Source organism: Tursiops truncatus, chromosome 2 (genome assembly GCF_011762595.2).
Source record: "Tursiops truncatus isolate mTurTru1 chromosome 2, mTurTru1.mat.Y, whole genome shotgun sequence".
In the NCBI taxonomy this organism is placed as follows: Eukaryota; Metazoa; Chordata; class Mammalia; order Artiodactyla; family Delphinidae; genus Tursiops; species Tursiops truncatus.
Window position 1 is genome coordinate 36,043,283 of NC_047035.1, and position 24,919 is coordinate 36,068,201.

General features: G+C 39.0%; 1 protein-coding gene across 9 annotated transcripts in view; it reads right to left on the minus strand.

Moving 5' to 3' along the window:
* Window positions 1-11,371: 11,371 nt before the first annotated feature.
* The window catches only part of FUT8 (fucosyltransferase 8), a 318,277-nt gene continuing 304,729 nt past the window's right edge, over window positions 11,372-24,919 (minus strand). For all 9 annotated transcript variants that reach the window (XM_019922488.3, XM_033851048.2, XM_073800357.1 and 6 more), the window contains 2 exons: window positions 20,848-20,998; window positions 11,372-12,364 (listed from right to left, as the gene is read on the minus strand). In XM_019922488.3, coding sequence (XP_019778047.1) covers window positions 12,047-12,364; window positions 20,848-20,998 — 469 coding nt within the window. In that variant the 3' untranslated portion in view covers window positions 11,372-12,046. The remainder of the gene's footprint in view (window positions 12,365-20,847; window positions 20,999-24,919) is intronic.

Here is a 24,919-nt window from a genome sequence, read left to right on the forward strand (position 1 = left end):
ATTCCAGGTACATAGAAAGTGTTCGATAAATGTTAGCTATTACTGTAATGCTCTTTACTCTAAAGCCAGAAATACAATTAGTCTGGTATGTCTGGTTCTTACACAGTTATTACAGTTAACTTTTTAATAATCTAGTCTAAAACCTTACTTATAACTTACCGAATTTATCAGTCTACATGTTGGTACTCTACCTTCTTATTTTTAAAAATAGAAATATCTGCTCATTTTCAATCATTCAGCACCTCCTAGTTCACCATGCTTTCTTAAAGACTACCAAGAATCCTGATCTCTCTCTACACTGAGAACCACAGACTTGAAGTATACTCTGATAACTTGACATTTGGATGTAATGGAGAAAAACGGAACTCCCTAAGGTGGCATCTCAGTTTATGGCCTATAGAGTCATCACCAGTCTGTGAACCTGACTGTAAGAAATCAAGATTGGTGGTCAGGACAGTTGAAACAGAGCCACTTTCGATCCTCAAGGCCAAGTCTGAGAGGGGCCCAGGATATGAGCTATCACAGCACAGCTGGCATTTAGCACATTAAGTTACTTCTGAGCCCAGGATGAAAGCCAGCTGAGTAGACACTGCCCAAGAATTGGGACATATGCAGCATATGAACCTGAAACACTGCACAGCTGTTACCCATCTTACCAATCCTTTCCAGAGACAGAATCTTGAAGTTAGAGAAGAACTTTCTAGATCTAGTCCAACGGTTGTAAACTAATGGACCATGGACCAAAAGTAGCCACAGATTTCTTATTTGCCCTGCTTAGTGTCTTATATATTTTTTGAATTAGCTGCCAGTATTTAAAAATTTGAAATTTTGCATATAAATAGATTTGGCTCATCTTGAAAAACAAAGATCTGGCCACATTATGTCCTTAGCACAATAATCAGCTGAGCCTGAGTAGTAGCTACCCAGTTTAGACATATGGAACCCAAACAGACAACAACATTTGCAAACTCTGATTAAATCTAAACAATTCATTTCACAGGTGAAGAAAATTGAGCTCTAAAATGATCTGACCTGTCCACATTAAATGGCAGAGTCAACAGTGAAGGCCAGGTCTTCTCAACCCCAGTTCCATGATTTTCAGTAAGTACTGTTGATCTTTCTTCTAGGGAATGTGAGGTACAGGGACTTACCGGCTTGTAGGAACAATGACAAGGAGAAACAAAACTTAGAACTATGTCTTCTGCCTTTGCACCCACTACCCTTCATTTCCTATGCTGGGCCAGAAAATTCTTAGGGGCTGCAATCCACTAGGGAAGTTAAGTCTAGCCAGAAACTCCAAGTCCCAGCATTCCTCAGACTGCTGACTACACCCACAGTTCAAACTATCTGTGCTCTCTGTACATAGCACTGCACATTCCCAGCCTCCGCCAGATGCTCTCACGCCCAGCTGGGTTATGAACAAACATGCTGCTTTCCCTTTGTTAATGGCCTTTTCTCTACCCACACAGGTACTTTGGGAACAATGACCTCCACGGGACACTGATGCTGGAGGAGAGGTTACAGTTACAGATGATAGGAGGTCAGTAGGAGCTCTGAACTCTCTTCCTGGCTCTCTTCCCAAAACACCAAATGGCTATGCCATGGCCTTCAATACATCGCTTTTACAAAAAAGTGCAGGTTCTGTCCTGATTGACAAAGGATGCCCTAGCCACATTCCCCTTGAGAATAAAGACACTGACCTGTGAGAATCTTTGAAATCTTTAGCTTAAAAGGCCCCGAATACACAGTATCATAGCATCATTATACCTCAGAGACAGCATTATATTACCTAAAACTGTCCAAGGGGATATCTAGTTTCCTTTCTATCTTGGAGATGACAATGACAAAACTATAGTCTGTGTAAGTAATTAGGATAGGAACTGCAGGAGGAATGGAATAGTTAACAAAGGAACCATTCACAAGAGATCATTTTCTGTAGAAATACAAAATCAAGATTGTCTTATTTAAGAATAAGGAGAGAGTGAAGCCACCATTAAAATCCAAAAGGAGGGGTTTCAGACAGCTTCCGGGTTGGTGAAGCAGAATGCCTCCATGTGCCACTGTGCTGGGCTCCAAACTCCAAGAGGACTGAAGTTTCTTTGTTCTCGACCTCACCCTATGAATCTCTTCATCTGGCTTTTGGTTCCTGTGCTTTAATACCCTTGGTAATAAACCACTCATCTGCTGTGTGGCAGACAGGGTCTTGGTACTCGAGCCTGGTGTCAGGTCTGAGCCTCTGAAGTGGGAGAGGCGAGTTCAGGACACTGAACCACCAGAGACTTCCATGCCCCATGTAATATCAATCGGCGAGAGCTCTCCCAGAGATCTCCACCTCAATGCTAAGACCCAGCTCCACCCAACGGCCAGCAAGCTCCAGTGCTGGACGTCCCATGCCAAACAACTAGCAAGACAGGAACACAACCCCGCCCATTAGCAGAGAGGCTGCCTAAAATCATACTAAGTTCACAGACACCCCAAAACACACCACTGGACACGGCCCTGCCCACAAGAAAGACAAGATCCAGCCCCACACACCAGAACACAGGCACCAGTCCCCTCCACAAGGAGGCCTACACAAGCCACTGAACCAACCTTACCCACTGGGGGCAGACATCAAAAACAATGGGAACTACGAACCTGCAGCCTGCGAAAAGGAGACCCCAAACACAGTAAGTTAAGCAAAATGGGAAGACAGAGAAATATGCAGCAGATGAAGGAGCAAGGTATAAACCCAACCAGACCAAACAAATGAAGAGGAAGTAGGCAGTCTACCTAAAAAAGAATTCAGAGTAATGATAGCAAAGATGACCCAAAAACTTGGAAATAGAATGGAGAAAATACAAGAAACGTTTAACAAGGACCTAGAAGAACTAAAAAACAAACAAAAAATGATGAAGAACACAAGTGAAATTAAAAATTCTCTAGAAGGAATCAGTAGCAGAATAACTGAGGCAGAAGAACAGATAAGTTCCCTGGAAGATAAAATAGTGGAAATAACTATGGCAAAGCAGAAAAAAGAAAAAAGAATGAAAAGAATTGAGGACAGACTCAGAGATCTCTGGGACAACAGTAAACACACCCACATTCGAATTATAGGGGTTCCAGAAGAAGAAGAGAAAAAGAAAGGGTTTAAGAAAATATTTGAAGAGATTATAATTGAAAACGTCCCTAACATGGGAAAGGAAATGGTCAATCAAGTCCAGGAAGCACAGAGAGTCCCACACAGGATAAATCCAAGGAGAAACACGCCAAGACACATATTAATCAAACTATCAAAAATTAAATACAAAGAAAAAATATTAAAATCAGCAAGGGAAAAGCAACAAATAACATACAAGGGAATCCCCGTAAGGTTAACAGCTGATTTTTCAGCAGAAACTCTGCAAGCCAGAAGGGAGTGGCAGGACATATAAAAAGTGATGAAAGGGAAAAACCTACAACCAAGATTACTCTACTCAGCAAGGATCTCATTCAGATTCAACAGAGAAATCAAAAGCTTTACAGACAAGCAAAAGTTAAGAGAATTCATCACCACCAAACCAGCTTTACAACAAATGCTAAAGGAACTTCTCTAGGCAGGAAACATAAGTGAAGGAAAGGACCTACAAAAAAAACCCCCACAACAATTAAGAAAATGGCAATAGGAACATACATATCGATAATTACCTTAAATGTAAATGGATTAAATGCTCCAGCCAAAAGACACAGACTGGCTGAATGGATACAAAAACAAGGCCCGTATATATGCTGTCTACAAGAGACCCACTTCAGACCTAGGGACACATACAGACTGAAAGTGAGGGGATGGAAAAAGATATTCCATGCAAATGGAAATCAAAAGAAAGCGGCAGTAGCAATTCTCATATCAGACAAAATAGACTTTAAAATAAAGACTATTACAAGAGACAAAGAAGGACACTACATAATGATCAAGGGATCAATCCAAGAAGATATAACAACTGTAAATATTTATGCACCCAACATAGGAGCACCCCAATACATAAGGCAAACACTAACAGCCATAAAAGGGGAAATTGCCAGTAACACAATAGTAGTAGGGGATTTTAACACCCCACTTTCACCAATGGACAGATCATCCAAAATGAAAATAAATAAGGAAACACTAGCTTTAAATGACACATTAAACAAGATGGACTTAATTGATATTTATAAGACATTCCATCCAAAAACAAAAGAATACACTTTCTTCTCAAGTGCTCATGGAACATTCTCCAGCATAGATCATATCTTGGGTCACAAATCAAGCCTTGGTAAATTTAAGAAAATTGAAATCTTATCAAGTATCTTTTCCGACCACAACGTTATGAGACTAGATATCAATTACAGAAAAAAAAACTGTAAAAAAATACAAAGACAGGGAGGCTAAAAAATACGCTACTAAATAACCAAGAGGTCACTGAAGAAATCAAGGAGGAAATCAAAAAATGCCTAGAAAAAAATGACAATGAAAACACGACGACCCAAAACCTATGGGATGCAGCAAAAGCAGTTCTAAGAGGGAAGTTTATAGCGATACAATCCTGCCTCAAGAAACAAGAAACATCTCAAATAAACCAAAAAAAAAAAAAAAAAAAAATCAGAAATAAATAAAGGAAACAACAGTAAAGATCAGTAAAACTAAAAGCTGGTTCTTTGAGAAGATAAACAAAATTGATAAACCTTTATCCAGAATCATCAAGAAAAAAAGGGAGAAGACTCAAATCAACAGAATTAGAAATGAAAAAGAAGTAACTGACCCTGCAGAAATACAAAGGATCATGAGGGATTACTACAAGCAACTATATGCCAATAAAATGGACAACCTGGAAGAAATGGAGAAATTCTTAGAAAAGCACAACCTTCTGAGACTGAACCAGGAAGAAATAGAAAATATAAACAGACCAATCACAAGCACTGAAATTGAAACTGTGATTAAAAATCTTCCAAGAAACAAAAGCCCAGACCAGATGGCTTCACAGGCGAATTCTATCAAACATTTAGAGAAGAGCTAACACCTACCCTTCTCAAACTCTTCCAAAATATAGCAGAGGGAGGAACACTCCCAAACTCATTCTACAAGGCCACCATCACAGATACCAAAACCAGACAAAGATGTCACAAAAAAAGAAAACCAGAGACAAGTATCACTGATGAACACAGATGCAAAAATCCTCAACAAAATACTAGCAAACAAAATTCAACAGCACATTATAAGGATCATACACCATGATCAAGTGGGGTTTATCCCAGGAATGGAAGGATTCTTCAATATATGCAAATCAATCATTGTGATACACCATATTAACAAACTGAAGGATAAAAACCATATGATCATCTCAATAGATGCAGAAAAAGCTTTCAACAAAATTCAACACCCATTTATGATAAAAACTCTCCAGAAAGCAGGCATAGAGGGAACTTATCTCAACATAATAAGGGCCATATATGACAAACCCACAGCCAACATTGTTCTCAATGGTGAAAAACTGAAATCATTTCCTCTAATATCAGGAACAAGACAAGGATGCCCACTCTCTCATCACTATTATTCAACATACTTTTGGACGTTTTAGCCACAGCAATTAGAGAAGAAAAAGAAATAAAGGAATCCAAATCAGAAAAGAAGAAGTAAAGCTGTCACTGTTTGCAGATGACATGAAACTATACATAGAGAATCCTAAAGATGCTGCCAGAAAACTACTAGAGCTAATCAATGAATTTGATAAAGTAGCACAGAAATTTCTTGCATTCCTATACACTAATGATGAAAAATCTGAAAGGGAAATTAAGGAAACACTCCCATTTACCATTGCAAAAAAAAGAATAAAATACCTAGGAATAAACCGACCTAAGGAGACAAAAGACCTGTATGCAGAAAACTATAAGACACTGATGAAAGAAATTAAAGATGATACCAACAGATGGAGAGATATACAATGTTCTGGATTGGAAGAATCAACATTGTGAAAATGACTCTACTACCCAAAGCAATCTACAGATTCAATGCAATCCCTATGAAACTACCAATGGCATTTTTCACAGAATTAGAACAAAAAATTTCACAACTTGTATGGAAACACAAAAGACCCCGAATAGCCAAAGCAATCTTGAGAAAGAAAAACGGAGCTGGAGGAATCAGGCTCCCTGACTTCAGACTGTACTACAAAGCTACAGTAATCAAGACAGTATGGTACTGGCACAAAAACAGGAAGATAGATCAATAGAACAGGACAGAAAGCCCAGAGGTAAACCCATGCACATATGGTCACCTTATCTTTGATAAAGGATTCAAGAATATACAATGGAGAAAAGACAGCCTTTTCGATAAGTGGTGCTGGGAAAACTGGACAGCTACACGTAATAGTATGAAATTAGAACACTTCCTAACACCATACACGAAAATAAACTCAAAATGGATTAAAGACCTAAATGTAAGGCCAGACGGTATAAAACTTAGAGGAAAACATAGCAAGAACACTCTTTGACATAAATCACAGCAAGGTTCTTTTTGACCCACCTCCTAGAGAAATGGAAATAAAAACAAAAATAAACAAATGGGACCTAATGAAACTTAAAAGCTTTTGCACAGAAAAAGAAACCATAAACAAGACAAAAAGGCAACCCTCAGAATGGGAGAAAATATCTGCAAACGAAGCAACTGACAAAGGATTAATCTCCAAAATATACAAGCAGCTCACACAGCTCAATATCAAAAAAACAAACAACCCAATCCAAAAATGGGCAGAAGATCTAAATAGACATTTCTCCAAAGAAGATATACAGAGTGCCAACAAACACATGTAAGGATGCTCAGCATCACTAATCATTGGAGAAATGCAAATCAAAACCACAATGAGTGTTCAGAATGGCCACCATCAAAAATCTACAAACAATAAATGCTAGAGAGGGTGTGGAGAAAAGGGAACCCTCTTGCACTCTTGGTGGGAATGTAAATTGATACAGCCGCTATGGAGAACAGTATGGAGGTTCCTTAAACAACTAAAAATAGAACTACCATATGACCCAGCAATCCCACTACTGAGCATATACCCTGAGAAAACCATAATTCAAAAAGAGTCATGTACCACAGTTTTCACTTCAGCACTATTTACAATAGCCAGGACATGGAAGCAACCTAGGTGTCCATCGACAGATGAATAGATAAAGAAGATGTGGCACATATATACAATGGAATATTATTCAGCCATAAAAAGAAATGAAATTGAATTATTTTTAGTGAGGTTGATGGACCTAGAGTCTGTCATACAGAGTGAAGTCAGTCAGAAAGAGAAAAACAAATACCGTATGCTAACACATATATATGGAATCTAAAAAAATAAAATAAAATGGTTCTCATGAACCTAGGGGCAGGACAGGAATAAAGATGCAGATGTAGAGAATGGAGTTGAGGACATGGGGATGGGGACGGGGAAGGGTAAGCTGGGACGAAATGAGAGAGTAGCACTGACATATATACACTACCAAATGTAAAATAGATAGCTAGTGGGAAGCAGCTGCATAGCACAGGGAGATCAGCTTGGTGCTTTGTGACCACATAGAGGGGTGGGAGGGAGACACAAGAGGGAGGGGATAGGAGGATATATGTATATGTATAGCTGATTTACTTTGTTATACAGCAGAAACTAAGACAACATTGTAAAGCAATTATACTCCAATAAAGATGTTAAAAAATATGTAATATTAAAAAAAAAAAGAATAACGAAAGGAGAAAGCAGGTGGCAACTGAACTGGACCGCAGATGCCAAGGCTGAACAGCTAAGCAAGTACTCAGAGTCAGAGCTTCTTACTTGTATAAAGAACCAAAAGTGAATGCACTGTCGAGGGGCAAGTGCTCAAACATGCATAGTATCAATGAAAGTTGAAACCAAAGAGCTTGCCACGGCCTGCCTCTTCCCTTCCAAGGATCCTGGAACAGCTCCCTCCATGTTTCCAAAAGGGAGACTGCCATCAGGAACCAGTAAGTGTAGGGGCAAATTCTCCTTTGTGCTTCCTTCTGGGCATGGCACTTAAAAAATTCCCTAGAGTCTGTATCTGGCATAAATTAGGGTGTCAAAGCCCAGTCCCCAAATTGTCAACCCCTAAGCCACACATCTATTCTATATGAGACTACTGATCCTGGCTATTGCACAGCCTCCCAGGAGCGCAAATGAAAAATCAGGTGGTTGGCTATGGTCAAAGTGGACGTGTCTATTGCACCTTAAGTAAGAGAGATTTATTCTCATCGAGGCAGAGGAGAGTCTTATAGAGGCACCATTTAGACTCCAGTACTTTTCCTGCTTACTGAATATACAGTGATTACAGTCTCTCTAGCTAAAGGATGATGACAATCGCTCTATGAGATAGCTTTTTAGATGTGGTTTTTCTTTTTTAACTCTCAAGCCCCTCGGAAGCTGAGGCCATTCATGTTCTCAACTTTCTAAAGAGGGAACCCAGGAAACAGGTTAGGCTCTATATGATAGAAAAAAACTAAAGCTCAGAGAGGGAAGCAACTAGTCTCATTCACCTGGGACACAAAGAAACCCTGAATTAGGGTTGACAGCCCTTTGACAACAGGCATGAACTCTTTAAGTTCAGCTCAGCACTAAACCAGACTTGAGTGATAGGACAAGAAAGAACTTTTGTAACTGTTTTGTCATTAGTATGCAGGATGGTGGTATCCACATTCTATGAGCCCAGGCTAATAACTTTGTTTTCTAGGTAAGGCTCTTTCACAAATGGGTCTTGTAACAAGGAAAAGACCCAGATCTTCCTAATCTAGCACTGGTCACAAATTTAAAACCATGTAGAGTTTTACACGCAATTCAAAACCATGTAGGGTTTTAAAGTACCAGGCCCTCATGGTGAAAGTATAACAGTGGTGAAGAAATGTCAGTCCTCCCAACAAGGCAGCCTGTATAGCATGTACTTGATGATTTGCAAAAAAGTGGCTCAGAAAAGCTTTTCAGAAGGAAATGGTCAGCAGTATTCATTAGCCCTTCACACCTGCAGGTTTAACAATTTGGTTAGTTCTTCATTTTTCCTTCCTGCTTAAAGCCACTGGCTGCTTAGCTATTAAGGTCAGAATCTAAACAGAGACCCTTCCCTCCCCCACCATACTTTTTCATTTTAACTCTCTGCTTCAGAGTTTCACTTCCTGTATGACAGAGTTTACGCACCTACTGAACAGATCTTCCAATGGATAACAATGATCAACTTTTGACAAAATACAAAAAAGCTACCCAAAGTCATTGGATACTGAACAAAAAAAGCAGGTGAATTCTGGAAAGAGGCTGAAACTTAGAAGGGAAGGGTACAAGGTGAGTTTCTCATTTTTATGGCTTTTAGGCTGATAGAAAACTGCTGTCTTTCTGCCTGAAGAAACAGAGGACACCACAGAATCAGAGCAACCACAGCTGCTGGAAAGTGAGGATGGAAATCTCAGAAGACAGAAAGGCAAAAAAAGAGAGCTCCAAATTCTGTGTGTAAAATCTACCCAAATCTCTAGCTGACTCCTGAACCATACATGTGTGGGGCAGGCTCCAGCTAACGATAAAATAATTGGGATTTGCGCTGTTACCCAAGACACAGTTTACAGTTTGAGTTCAATGAAGTTAAACGCCTGCTAACACAGACAAAAAACATCAGCACTCTTCAGGGGAATATAACAGAATCCACAACATTAACATTTATAACATGCAGGATACAATCTAAATTTACTCAACATTTGAATAACCAGAAAACTGTGATTCTTTTTCTAGAGAAAAGACAAATAGAGACCAACTTTGAGATGATTCAGATATTAGATTTAGCAGAAAAGGATTTTAAAGCATTTATTATAATGATGTTCAAAAAAGTAATGGAAAACATGCTTGTAACGAATAAAAACAGGAAATCTCAGCAGAGGAAATAAAAACCCATGGTTACTGATGTTCTGATGACAAGTGAGATGAGAATTAGAAAAATAACTCATATTCAAAAGTACCTCTGCTTAGTTGGAGATTTTTGTTTCAAACGACTTATTTGTACCAAAACTAAATTGAAAATTGCTTACTGACACTAGATGGTTAGTTCTGGGAGACCTGAATGGAGAGGTAGAAAGAATATAGGGAAGTTTGGTGGGGATATTTTACATACAGGTATTTTCATTTAGAGATGATGCGAAGAACAGGGCTTTTCTGTCTAGGATTCCTGATATTTAATACCAGGCCTGCTACTGGTTCCTACACGGATCAAATTTTTCTTTCAGAAGGTAAAACAATGCTATGAAATACTCCTACCAGGCATCTAAAAGAGGCAGGCTACAGAAAAGAGGAAGTGTTCTTATAAGGAGAAAAGTGATGTTTAGAGAGAAAGCAGAGACAGCATCAAAGTCTTGTCGTCCAAAGTGATTCTGATGAGGAATTACTAAAAGGAAGTATTTGGAAGAGTTATTCCCAAGTCCATTTTGGGTCTCATACTGGTTCCTCTCTCCTTTGTTCACCAAACTCTATGTAGTATGAGATGCATACTTCAGAAGAGCCAGGGACCTCCCTCGTGGGGCAGTGGTTAAGAATCCACCTGCCAGTGCAAGGGACATGGGTTCGAGCCCTGGTCTGGGAAGATCCCACATGCCAGGGAGCAACTAAGCCTGTGCACCACAACTACTGAGCCTGCGCTCTAGAGCCCTCGAGCCACAACTACTGAGCCTGTGCGCCACAACTACTGAAGCCCGCGCACCTGGAGCCTGTGCTCTGCAACAAGAGAAGCCACCGCAATGAGAAGCCTGTGTACCGCAACAAAGAGTAGCCCCCGCTTGCCGCAAATAGAGACAGCCTGCGCACAGCAATGAAGACCCAATGCTGCCAAAAGTAAATAAATAAATAAATTAAAAAAAAAAAAAAAAAAAAGGAAACAGAGCCAGCTTCCCAACCCCACAGATTCCTGGTACTCTCAAAAGCAGGACATGATAGGAAAGGGCACAAATCATTTTCTGGATAAAACAACAGGTCTCAACTCACAAAAAGTGACAATAGCCACAATAAGAAACAACAAGCCTGAAATTGTTAGCTTGGGAGTGGAGGGGATAGTTCCTCTGGCACTGAGGAGTATGATTATTTGATTCAATTAAATCAAATAAACAATGTCCAAAATAATAAAATAAAATTTCCCTAAGATGGTTCTGAGCAACTCTGTAATGTGCACCAACTAAACTCAGTTTTCAGTGTTAAAATGGACCAAGGACTCTCTGAGCTAAGCCACTCAATCTGAAACAGGAAAAAAAAAAAAAAAAAGTAAAGCATAACTATAAAACTCTTCTTTTTATCAACATTTTCCACTATAAAGCTGGCCACATCATCATCTAATGATATAATATTCTAGAAACTTTACAAAATTCCTTTTTAAAATTTATTTTTTGTTATCAAAGAGAATGTCCGGAAACATTGAGTACTAAAGAATCTGTTCATGGTATTGTTTTACAAAAGTTCCTAATGGAGTATGAATATTTTATTTTCTGTTGTATCCTTCACTTATTAATGATGAGGTGGATGAACTGGTACAATTACTCAAAAAAAAATTCCAGACAAAAACATCCATTCTCATTTTGAATCTGTTGATTGGAGTGAATTCAGTGGTTACAATACCACCACTGGCTAAGAATCAAGCTCCCCGTAGGAGGGAGCTATTTGAGTCATCTCGTTAGGTCACATAGGTCTCTCAGATATAGGCACCATGTTTGAAGTCTCACACAAAATGTCTGTGTCACTTAAATTACACAATGTGGCAGTGTTTGTTTCATGGGGACATAATCTTGAAAGAACGGGCAAAGTAGAAAACAACCTGTTTGTATGTTATACGTGAGTACATTATCGGACTGTGCGTGGTTTTGAGGGCACGGTAGCCCTTGTTAAAGAGGAATTCCACCAATGAAGCATCTGTCAGATCCCAGCTGCTCCTGGCGCTGGGGGTGTTGACTCATTTAACCGTGAGTTGTTAGGTTGGGGCCTTCTTCATCTACTGTTTGGCTCAAACGGTTTGAACTGAGTTTGGTTGTCTTTCCCATCCATCTTTATTTCTCAGCCTCAGGATATGTGGGGTACTTGACTGTTTCTATCTTCTCTCGAACTTTGTAGGAGGGATAGAGGCCCGTCCTTCCCAGTTTTCTGTTGACACCTTTAGAATAGCCATCCCAATGATTTCCAGCCACACCAATGATATCTCCAGGTTCCATGGGGATTTCATCTGCAGTTCGAGGCTGGTGAGGATAAATGGCAATCTGGTTGTGGGCATTTTGACCTCCAAAATAGTAGATGTCATCCAAAGAATGGAAGTTTGCAGAGGCATCGGGATGCAGTGTCTGCATGATTTCATAAGCAACTCGACAGACCTTGGGAAAGTATGAAAAAAAAATTGGTTAGTATGTGTAAGATCTCCTTCATAGCAATCCGAAAGCTCTTGGCCAAAGAGACTAGGACTAGACTAGGACCAGGACTGAGAGAATGAGAAGCAGTGGATTCTAGTCACAGGTTTTCAGTCCATTTGCTCTCAGATGATGGTACAAGTCATTCTTCATTTCTGTGCTTGTATCTTTTTTTTTTTAACATAAAAGATAATTACAATTAAGATCTCTCAGAGAAAAAAAGTATGTGTATATACAGTGCAAAGTATTTTATGAATATGAATTCATAACTTTATATTTATTAAAATATAAAATTTTAATTTTAATAAAAATTTATTAAAAGCCACAGAGTCTTCCATGTTGGGCACTAGTGGTACAAAAATGAGTAAGACACAGTCTATGCCCTTGGTGAATTCAAGGTTCAGGATTAGAATCAGGATTATAAATACTTTACACAAATGCTGCTGCTCCCTTTCCTTCATTCAGTGTTAATCAATCACATACTCTTTTCTGCTAATTTGGACTGGGTCTCAGAACTCTTCTCAACCAAAATTCATGTAATTACTGACAATCAACTATTGCCAAATGAGCTAAAATATATCTGCCACTTCCGTTCTAAAGTGTGATGTGTGTGATGTGTAGACAGTAGCATCTAGACTGAAATCAGATGAACTAGGCTTTGGGGACGGGGCATCTACCTGATGCACTTACGGCTACTTAAAAGATTCCTCTGTCCAAAACATACCTACCATTCCCACTGGATGGCAGCTGGAATTTCACAATCTGAGCTTCCTTCCTTGAGCTTCATACTTGGTGATAAACTATAACTATCTTAATGGAGGTATAACATTTTAAGCAATTAACAAATATATTCATTATAGAGTAAATGGGTTTCAGAAACTTTTCTAACAATAGGTGAAGACCAAAGAGAGAATACTATCATTTTGCTTAGAAAATTCTTCCATTATACACTGTGAACACAGGACTCGACTCAGGTCAATTTTCCTACATCTCCAGTTGTAGTTACCTCCGTTAATGAAGTTTTATTGTCCCTACACCAATACTTTTGCACATATTTAAAATGATACTAATAGTAATTGTTAATCTGCTCAGTGGAGCAATTTAGGATTACCCAGCAGTTCTTTAAAACTTTGGCATTCATGATATCAAAAACTAAATTCTTAAATGTTATGAGCAAATGGAATCTGATTAGGTTAATCATCAACTTAACTCCTTAAAAAGTCTGAATTTTAGGAACCCGAGGGGAGGTTTTCACATGCTATATGTAATTTGTAAATGAAACTAAGTTTAGATAGTATTTTTAATTTTGCAGATAGGGACTAAAATACAAGGAGATCTGCCCAAATTCTAGTGCTAGAATTTCAACTAGACATGGAACCAAGAAAATAACTTTGCTTTCAAATTTGCTACTTCATCAACAAACTAATTTTATATTGGTACGATTGAGATCACTGGTTGAATACTGAAACTATAACAAAATGAGGCTAAAAAAGATTTGGAACTTGAACTTCAAATTCAGCCAAAGGCCCACACAGCACAAGCAAAATCAAGTTAAGCCTTTGGAAAGAAACTAAATAATTAAAACAAAGCGGCTCCAATAATAGCAAAGTACAATAACAATGATAGAGGCATATTTACTGAGTTTTTTCTGTCAGACATTGTTTCTAGGTCTAATTTAATTGTCAGCAGCCCCATAAAATTTTATCATGCTCGTTTTATGGATGTCAAAGGTCAGTTAAGGAATATGCTCAAGGTTACACTACTATTAAGTGGCATATTCAGGTTTTGAACCCAGGCAGTCTGTGTATGCTTGTTAACTGCTAAGCATATTTTTTCTTGCAGATCCTATCTCCATGTTCACATTTTAATAGCAGAAAGATATCACTTAAGGCCAAGGCTGGCCTTGGGAAAACCTGAGAGTCTTATATTCAGGGCCCCTCCACCCACTTGTCAATTATCCCTAGCCAGGGATGCAAGACCTTGTACTGTCTTTCGGATGACCACAATGCCCACCGTGGTAATGAACCCTAATGTGTTTCCTCCTTTCATTAATAAACTTCTCACTCTCATAAAAACAACACTGCCCTCAGTCCCATACCCTTAGGGATGTGCTTTCTTTTGGGGTAACCCTAATAATCAGTTTATGTTTTGGTATCAATAGCTGTTGATGTATTAGGCTGCTGGATAACACATGTACTTTCTTTTTTTTTATTTTTTTTGCAGTATGCGGGCCTCTCACTGTTGTGGCCTCTCCCGTTGCGGAGCACAGGCTCCGGACGCGCAGGCTCAGCGGCCATGGCTCACGAGCCCAGCCGCTCCGCGACATGTGGGATCTTCCCGGACCGGGGCACGAACCCGTGTCCCCTGCATCGGCAGGCGGACTTTCAACGACTGCATCACCAGGGAAGCCCCACGTGTACTTTCTTAAGCCAAAGAAATTACGAATGGTAGAACTTGCAGACACAGAGTGGACCAATATAAGACTCTTTGTCCTTCTCATAATAATGGCAATAATGAGAGCAGCTGAGCTTACTGAGCACTGTTCTGATAGCTGCGCTTACATACATGCTTCCTCTCAACTCATTGAACTCTCACAACAACCCTATGAGTTGGTTACTGTTATTATTTATATTCTACAGCTGAAGAAACTATGCCAAAGAAAGATTAATTTCCAAAAAATAAAAAAAATGAATAAAGGAGCTAGTAAATGACAGAAATGTAATTAGAACTCTCTGTCTCTAAACCATACACTGAACTGCCTTAGGTTCTGAGGATAAGTACCTAGTACAGTGCCTGCCACAGAGTAGCCACTCAGTAAGTACCTTCTGAATGAATACTGCTCCATGCATAATACCAGTCCAACTGGTGATATTTAATCCTTAAGATCCATATATAACATTCTGAGTAATTAAAAATTTTTCTCTATATTAACCATGGGGCAATATACTGCAAAGGGCAAGAAAGATTACTATGGTGTCAACGTTTGCATTTAATCACCCTAGGCTTCCTCTCTGGGCTTAACAAATCCAAATCACGTGACAGGTAAATGAGGTCTTTCAGTTGATGTCAATACTCAGGTTTGATACTTGACAGGTAGCATGATTGAGAGGGGTAGTCTACGGTTTGCAAAGCAGTGCTTGGCCACACATATGTTTTATTTCATTTGCTGTTGATGTGGCACTATATCATTTTTAGAACACTACTAAGCACACAGTAATGAGTAAAAGCAAAAATCCTGCCAAAGGATAAAACATAGATATGACTGTATTTACAAAAAAATAATTAAAAAGTGGAGGAAGGTCCATTAGTTTGAATTTTATCCCTGAGTAACAACCAGCTGAGCTTTGCATGAGCCTCCAAAGCTTTCTCAGAGCAGATGGGATCTTGGCTTTTGTCAAAATTGACAGGGCCAGAAGGATCTCCTAGTGTGAGAAGTTGGAAGTGGGCTCTTGTCTCACTGCATGAGGCTGGGATATCTGTGAACTTTTACTGTAAACTGCTTTGTTTTGCTATTCAATGAGAGAACAGTATCTACTGTTGTTTCATGAACCATACCTCAGTGGAAATTCCTATCGAGAGCCATCTGTCTAGAATAAAATGAATGTAGTATCTGGTTTCTCCCTCTGGGCTTTCCAAAATCTGATTCAAAACGTGACGAGGCCAGTTGTGTTGTGTGTGGATTTGGAATGAAACAACAGAGAATGCCAGGAGAATGTCATATTAAGTGCCACAAAGAGAAGTGTCTCAGGGGGAAAAAAAAGTAATTTTGTCCTATGGTGATTTTAATGATTGAGAAACTAATGAACAATGTTGACTGTTCCTTAAAAAATGTTGATTACCCATAGTCTTTAAAATGGACATCTACAAACCATTTTTGTAAATCAGATTCCAGAGTTATAAAACCTGATTCTAAAACTTGATAAACAGTATTTTAAAAAAGAAAACCTTTCTGATATTTTGCCCATCTACAACTGAGTGAGCTGTCAACTGCTGGAATTGGAACTCCAATTCCTTTGCTTCAGATTTTAGATGGTTTCATTAAATATGAAAGTAACTTAAATGACATAGGAGATGCTTAGGGCATAGGCAACTTCCAGTAACACAGAACAAGATTAGAGTATTTGGTAGAATAGTTTGGAATGCGATGCACTGCATAGCTTTCAAAACTTACTTGATGCTGTTGAAAAGTGTTAATATTGCCTCTAATTTTCAGACTAAATCCTGAAGATTGTTTTCTTCAATTTATGAGGCTTTTAGGACAAACTTGGCTATGAGAAAGAGCTCTGATGAAGGAATTCAGAAAACTGAGTGCAACAATAGTAACAAAATTAGAGAGTAGAGTCATATTCTTGGCTTTTAAAAACTTTTCACTTAAGGAGAAAGAATTCCCAGACCTCACTTGTGGATATAAAACCAAGAATGATTAGAAGCCCTAAGACTGAGAAGAATGGGTCCAAAACCTTATAAAGAATCCTGATTAAGGTGCCATGACATTTGTGCCTACAGTTTCTCAAACATCAATCCGGCCTTGCAATTTCCTTCTAACAATACATTTCATTCTTCCAGTATTGTCTACAATAGCACATGGTCAACAGATAAACTCTATTGTCATATAGCATAAAAGTCCTCAAAGGGTAGTATACAGGAGACAGAAAGTTTACATGACTGAAACTTCAGGATTGTCAAAACATTATGAAGAAGATACTAAACTTTTATCCCTTCTAACCATCTCTTGAAATGAGATTATTCTGGGCTGAGATTTGGTTCTCATTGTTTTATTCTCTTATCACCCTTCTGGATGTAAGGCTTTAGTCTTCTTCTGGTTTCTGCAGGAAAGTCTGCAGATTAATTTCCCTAAAGTCAAAACATACACCAGTTTACCTGCATTTGCTAAAGCAAATACTATTACTTACCACTCACCCTTTGGGAATGAAGAGCTTTTGTTTCTGAAAATTCATATTATATGGTGACGCTCTCTTTCAATAAGCTTAATAAAATAGAGTTAAGGTGGTACCTCGGCACAGGAATTAATATGCCGAATGTTACCGGTTATTATTCTTTATGAAGAATTGTTACACACATCCAATGCACACAATGACTATGTGGAACCTAAGCATCACCCGTGACCATAAGTAGAGGTAATGGAGTCCTTGAACAGCATATTTCATGTTCCTTCTAAAACGTGAGATCATATAGTCTGAAATGGGGCCATGTGAAAAAAAGCTGTTAAAATAAATACTGTAGAGTCTAACAGGCAAAGATATACCTATACCTATTCCTTTATAAATAATAATAGCTAACATTGCATTTAACATAATGCTGAGTACTATTCTCAGTGCTTTACATATAACAACACTTTAATCCTCACAAAAACTTTATGCAGTAGGTATTACTGTTATTACCATTTTTACAGGGAGGGGGGAAAAAGTCAGTGATAGGCTAAGTAATTTGTTCAAACGCCACAGAGTCACTAAGTGGTCAAAGTTGGATTTAAACCCAGGTAGTCTGACTCCAGAGCCCACAATGTCTCATTCTTGTTCTCTGTCTCATGAAGTCAATGGCTTGATACTTTGATGTCATCAGTGACGTTTTCTCAAACTCCACTGCTACTGCTGATGAGACATTTTGGGGGCATTCTTCAAGCGATTCCGATTTTGGTTTATGGCAATTTTGGTTTGGTTTATGCTACAAGCCACCAACCAACTCGTTCACACCACAAAAATATTAAACTGTACCAAATGCCTTTTTACTAAAAATATTTTCAAAAAATACTGGGGTGCAGGACTTCCCTGGTGGTGCAGGGGTTAAGAATCCGCCTGCCAATGCAGGGGACACGGGTTCGAGCCCTGGTCCGGGAAGATCTTATATGCCGTGGAGCAACTAAGCCCATGCACCACAACTACTGAGCCCATGTGCCACAGCTACTGAAGCCTGTGTGCCTAGAGCCCATGCTCTGCAACTAGAGTAGTCACCGCAATGAGAAGCCTGTGCACTGCAACAAAGAGTAGACCCTGCTCGTCGCAACTAGAGAAAGCCTGCACGCAGGAATGAAGACCCAATGCAGCCAAAAAAACCAAAAAACCAAAAAACCAAAGAAAACCGGGGTGCAAGGAAGCCCAAAGATTAATCACTGAATGTGGAATTATTCCACAGTCTCAAATGCTACAGCTGTTAGTCACCAAGAAAGGAGGCGATCACATTTAGCAAACTGCTACTCACTATATAAATGTAAGGTATTTTTTACTGTTAAACTTTTATTCTGAGCCCTAACATGTTTTGAGGTATTCAAGTCTATCTTGGGACACAAAATATTGGTTTAAATGATCAGAGTTATTTTGGATGAACCTTGACTTGCCAAGAGTTTTTAGGAACAATATAATATATAATCACAAATCTTATTCCTTTGGATACAACCAGACCTCTCATTACTACGCTTTCTTCATATAAACTGTTTCTCTGGATCTGAGGTCTGAAGAAGACACAGAGGTTGATATTATGCATAAACTAGAACAAAGTAGTGTGAACAATATGCTCTTCAAACCTGGACAGGTTTCCAGTATCATGAAGTGACAGAGGCCCTGACTTCTGGGTCAAAACTAGACTTATGAGGCTATGAGGATCAAAAATTCTACAGCACATCCTTGAAAAGGGAAATAAACAAAAGATTTTCTTTCCAGAATGAGTCTAATGGCATTATTAAGGAGAGCTGGACAAAGGAAAGCAAAACATAGAGCACGTCCTTGTAAGTCTCAGTGTCTACCTCCATGTAAGGCTAGTAAATGTTTAGACATGTATATATTTATTTACTTCTAGAGCTTTATAACTAGAGCAGTCGTTCTCACAAGGGTGATTCTGCCCTCCCACTCCCCCCACCCGGGACATGTGGCAATGTCTGGAGACACTGTTGGCTGTCACAACTTGAGGTGAGGGGCTACTGGCCACGGACGCTGCTAAGCATCCTATAATGCACAAGACAGCACCTCACAGCAACTTATCCAGCCCCAAATGCCAACGGTGCCAGGTTGAGAAACCCTGGACTAAAGGAATAGACTTTAGGAAGGCCTAAAATCTAGACCTACAGAGGAGGTGGTACATCTGGGAAAGTGACTCTTGATTCAATCATTCTAACAAGAAGCATTCGAAAATGTGTTATTTGCACCTGTTGATCATGTAGGCCCATAGCCAGATTCTCAAAAGCAGTTGAGAGGGACTAGGTAGTTACAACTCCTCCCCCCATCCCACCCCCTTCTCAAAGATAGGATCCTCACCCCAATTAGGGAGAATATCAGCTATGGATGCCTTCATGTTTTCCCTCTGATGAGGACTGCTGCCATGTGACTCCTGTTCTGTGCAGCTGTCTTTGCGTCTTAAGTTGTATTCTTATGCCACATTGAAGGAACTCATACAGGCTTTGCTGGGATAAGTATCTTTCCAACAATCATATCACCATACCATTGTGACAGTGTGCACTGTCACGTAATAAAAAACTGTCCATTTCTTAATACTCTCTGCAGTATAGTCCCATGTAAATGATGTGTCTTTCCTTTTCACACTTTCTTTTCTCTGCTTCTTCTAAGCTTTCAGACGTATACTTATTTTACATGGCTTATATTTCTTTGTAATTATTCTCTGGTTATTTCATGTGGATATTTTGCTCACTAGATTCTGGACCAGGGTAAGAGCTGTATCTTCGATCTCCTTTGAAATTCCCTCTACACCTAGTATAGGTCTGAGCACAGACAATCATTTAACAGCGTGTTGAACAAACTAACCAATAATATGCACATAAATGAGACAGTTGAATAAAATCCACAATAAATCTTTCTATGCTGATATTCCACTGGGCATATAAGGCTGATTGGAGCACTCATAAAAACACACACACCAAACCAACAACATATTAAATATCTATAACAATAAACTCAAAGAATGATGATAATATGGTATTGCTTAAATATAATGTACAGTTTCTTGCTTGGTAGAAATGTTAAAAGGACCTGAAAGAGGAATTACATTTACTCTTTCTTATTTTCTATAAAGCAATCAAGTGAGGCAAAATGCTGAGCACTTAAGCCTCTCAGTATCAGTGCACTGAAGTGTAGAAATGGATGGGCTCTGGTTACGTACTGATTGTATGCAAAATCAGCAAGTATTAAGTAAACTTAATTACTTGCTGTTTCTGTTAAATGCTGTGAATAAGCCAAGTACTTTAAACAACCCTGGTAGCTGGCTTCAGTAGAGATGTATTCAACAATTGCTTGCAAACAATTAAATATTCAGTGCACTCAAATAGCTATGTTTTCTGGAATCTTCTCATTCTTTCACAAAAGGGATCATTCCCCAATATTAAAAACATTGTACGTGAGTCTTGAAAACTAACATTTTTTTAAAATCCAAGAACTTCCTGACCCAATATAACCAAAGAGTATTGATCACTTAAAAATGCTTACCTGGGATGAAAACGTACACACTAGGAAGTCTGCCTGGGAGAGAAAGTGTATATCCAGGATCACACCTCGAAGTGAATTTTCTGTGTATCGATTATGTAGTCCAGCTGACCAAGAGATAGAGTTATCACTAATAAATTCATAACTGGGATACCTGAAAAAAGAAATAAATTTATACAAACTCACTGAAATCATAGAATTCTGTCAGGAAATAGTATCCTATCAGCAGGAGGTAGCCAGCTCCTTTAACCAAGAGTCCCCCTCTTTCTGACAGTAAGGAAAGCTTTAATTCTGGCATTCAATAGAGTAGCTGACAAAGCATCTTTGAATCCATTGATGGGGCAGAAACCATTCTGGGGTGTCCTGTATGTTAAAAGTTATTGGCATGACATAAAATACACATATGCACCAGAATGTCCCTTTCAATTCATGAAAGAATTGAAAACAGAAAGCTCTTTATTTTCATCGTAATAAGTGGTTTTTCAACCTGCTTTCATATTTTTTTCACACAGACACATTTTCATTTTATGCATTCCTTTCCCACTTTTATCCTTAAGCATATATCTTTATTAAAATATAACTTATACATTGCTTTTGCTTCTTCCAGTTTTATTGAGGTGTAAGTTTTTAAAAGATCTATTATTTTATTTGTTTTTGGTTGCATCAGGTCTTAGTTATGGCATGTGGGATCTTCGCTGAGGCATATGGGATCTTTCATTGTGGTGCATAGACTTCTCTCTAGTTGTGGCCTACAGTCTCCAGAGCGCGTGGGCTCTGTAGTTGTGGCGTGCGGGTTCCAGAGCACATGGGCTCTGTAATTTGCAGCACATGGGCTCTCTAGCTGAGGCACACGAGCTCAGTAGTTATAGCGTGTAGGCCTAGTTGCCCCGCGTCATGTGGGATCCCAGTTCCCTGACCAGGGATTGAACCCGCGTCCCCTGCATTGTAAGGTGGATTCTTTACCACTGGACCACCAGAGAAGTCCCGATTGAGATATAATTGACATACAGCACTGTATAAGTTTAAGGCACAATGATCTGACTTACACACATCATGAAATGGTTACCACAATAAGTTTAGTGAACTTCCATCATCTCATTACAGACAAAATTTTTAAAACAGGAAAAAAAATTTTCCTTGCGATGAAAACTCTTAGGATTTAGTCTCTTAACTTTTGGTTGCTGTGGCTAGGACTTTCAATACCATGTTGAATAAAAGTGGTGAGACTGGGCATCTTTGTCTTCTTCCTGATCTTAGAGGAAAAGCTTTCAGCTTTTCACGGTTGAGTATTATGTTAGCTGTTAGTCTGTGATATCTTATGGCCTTTGTTACGTTGAGGTATGTTTCCTCTACACCCACTTAGTTGAGAGTTTTATTATAAATGAATATAGAATTTTGTCAAAAGCTTTTTCTACAACTATTGAGATGATCATATGATTTTTATCCTTTGTTTTGTTAATGTGGTGTGTCACATTGATTGATTTGCAAATATTGAACTATCCTTGCATCTACTTGATCATGGTATATGATCCTTTTAATGTACTGCTGGATTCGGTTTGCTAATATTTTGTTAAGGATTTTTGTATCTCATCAATGATATCAGCCTGTAAGTTTCTCTTTTTGTGGCATCTTTGTTTGGTTTTGGAATTGGGGTGATGTTGGCCTTGTAGAATGAGTTCAGAATTGTTCCTTCTTCAACTTTTTGGAATAGTTTGAGAAGCATAGGCATTAACTCTTCTTTAAATATTTTATAAAATTCACCTGTGAAGCCATCTGGTCCTGGATTTTTGTTGGAAGTTTTTTGATCAATCTTGATTCAACTCCATTACTGGTAATTGGTTTATTAATATTTCTTCCTAATTTAGTCTTGGGAGACTGAAATTTTCTAGGAATTTATCCATTTCTTCTAGGTTGTCCATTTACTCACATATAGTTGTTTGCAGTAATCCCTTTTGATCCTTTGATTTCTGTGGTGTTGGCTGTAACATCTCTTTTTTCATTTCTGATTTTATTCATTTGGGTCCTCTCTCTTTTTTCTTGATGAGTCTGGCTAAATGTTTATCAATTTGTTTACCTTTTCAAAGAAACAGCTCTTAGTTTCATTGATCTTTTCTATTGTTTTAAGTGTCTATTTCACTTATTTCTGCTCTGATGTTTATCATTTCTTTCCTTCTACTAATTTTGGGCTTTGTTCTTCTTTTTCTAGTTCCTAGAGGTGTAAGGGTGGGTTGTGTGTGTGTATAATTATTTCAAGTGGATCTTAAGTTTGAACACATTCTAACAACTCCACAGTGTTTATTCCTGCCTTGCCCTGCCCACATTTAATGTTTTTTGATATCATATTTTACATCTTTTTGTTTTGTGTATTCCTTAACCACGTATTGTGGATATAGATAATTTACTACTTGTCTTTCAAGTTTCCTACTAGCTTTACAAGTGGCTGATCTTCTACCTTTACTGTATGCTTGCTTTTACCAATGAGATTTTTCCTTTCATAATTTTCATATTTCTAGTTGTGGTCTTTTCTTTTATGCTTAGGAAAGTCCCTGTAACATTTCTTGTAAAGCCTGTTTAGTGGTGCTCACAATTTTAGCTTTTGCTTGTCTGTAAAACTCTTTCTCTCTCTTTCAAATTTGAATGGTAGCCTTGTGGGGTAAAGTATTCTTGGTTGTAGGTTTTTTCCTTTCATCACTTTGAACATATCATGCCACTCTCTTCTGACCTGCAAAGTTTCTGCTGAAAAGTCAACTGACAGTCTTATGGGAGTTCCCTTGTACATAACTAGTTGCTTTTCTCTTGCTGCTTTTAAGATTCTCTCTTTATCTTTATTTTTTGTCATTTTAATTACAATGTGTCTTGGTGTAGACCTCTTTGGGTTGATCTTGTTCGGAACTTTCTGTGCTTCCTGGACCTGGATGTCTGTTTCCTTTCCCAGGTTAGGGAAATTTTTGGCTATTCTTGTTTTAAATAAGTTCCCTACCCCTTTCTGTCTCTCTTTTCCCTATGAGATCCCTATAATGTAAATGTTGGTATGCTTTTGTTGTCCCAGAGGTCTCTTAAACTGTCCTCACTTTTTAAATTTTTCTCTTTTTTTTGTTCAGCTTGGGTGATTTCCACTACTCTGTCTTCCAGTTTGTTGATCTGTTCTTCTGCATCATTTAATCTACTGTTGATCCCTTCTAGTGTATTTTTTACTTCAATGATTAATTATTGCATTCCTCAGCTCTGTTTGGTTCTTCTTTACCCTTTCTCTTTGTTAAGTCTGCCACTGTGTTCATCAATTTTTCTCCCGAGTTCATTCAGCATCTTTATGATCATTACCTTGAACCCTTTATTGGGTAGACTGCTCATCACTTTGCTTAGCTCTCCTTCTGGGGTTTGTTCCTTCATTTGAAACACGTTCCTTTGTCACCTCATTTTGCCTAATTCTCTGTGTTTATTTGTATGTATTAGGCAAGCCAGTTATGTTTCTCATTCTTGGAGAAGTGACCTTATGTAAGAGATGTCCTATGGGGCCCAGCTATATACTCCTCTCTGGTCACCAGAGCTAAGGGTGCCTTGTATGTGGGCTGAGTGGGCACTTCTGTTGTGGTGGGGTCAACTACTGTGGGCATGCTGGTAGGTAGGGCTAGTTCCCATCCCGGTTGGCTGCCAGGTCCTGCCTCATGTGGAGGCTGCTAGCTGTTGGTAGGTGGGTCTGGGTCCTGACACAGCTGGCTACATGGTCTGGGAAGTCCCAGGGCCAGTGCCAGTCCACTGGTGGGTTGGGCTGGGTCCTGGTGTGCCTGGTTGCAGGCCCGCAAGTCCTAGGGTTGGTCTTGTGTTGCTGGTGGGCAGTGCTGGGTCCCAGTATGGCTGGCTGTGGGGCTTGGGGATCCCAGTACTGGTGCTAATCAACTAGTGGGCATGTAAGCCCCTGGTTCTAATAGGCTAGAAGGAGGACTCCAAAATGTTGTTTGCCAGCACCAGGGTCCCTGTGGTAGAATGAGCTTCCCACTGCCTGCTGCCAGTATATGTGTCCCCAGGGGGAGTCCCAGTTGCCTCCTACCTCTCTAGGAGGCTCCAACCTGCTTTC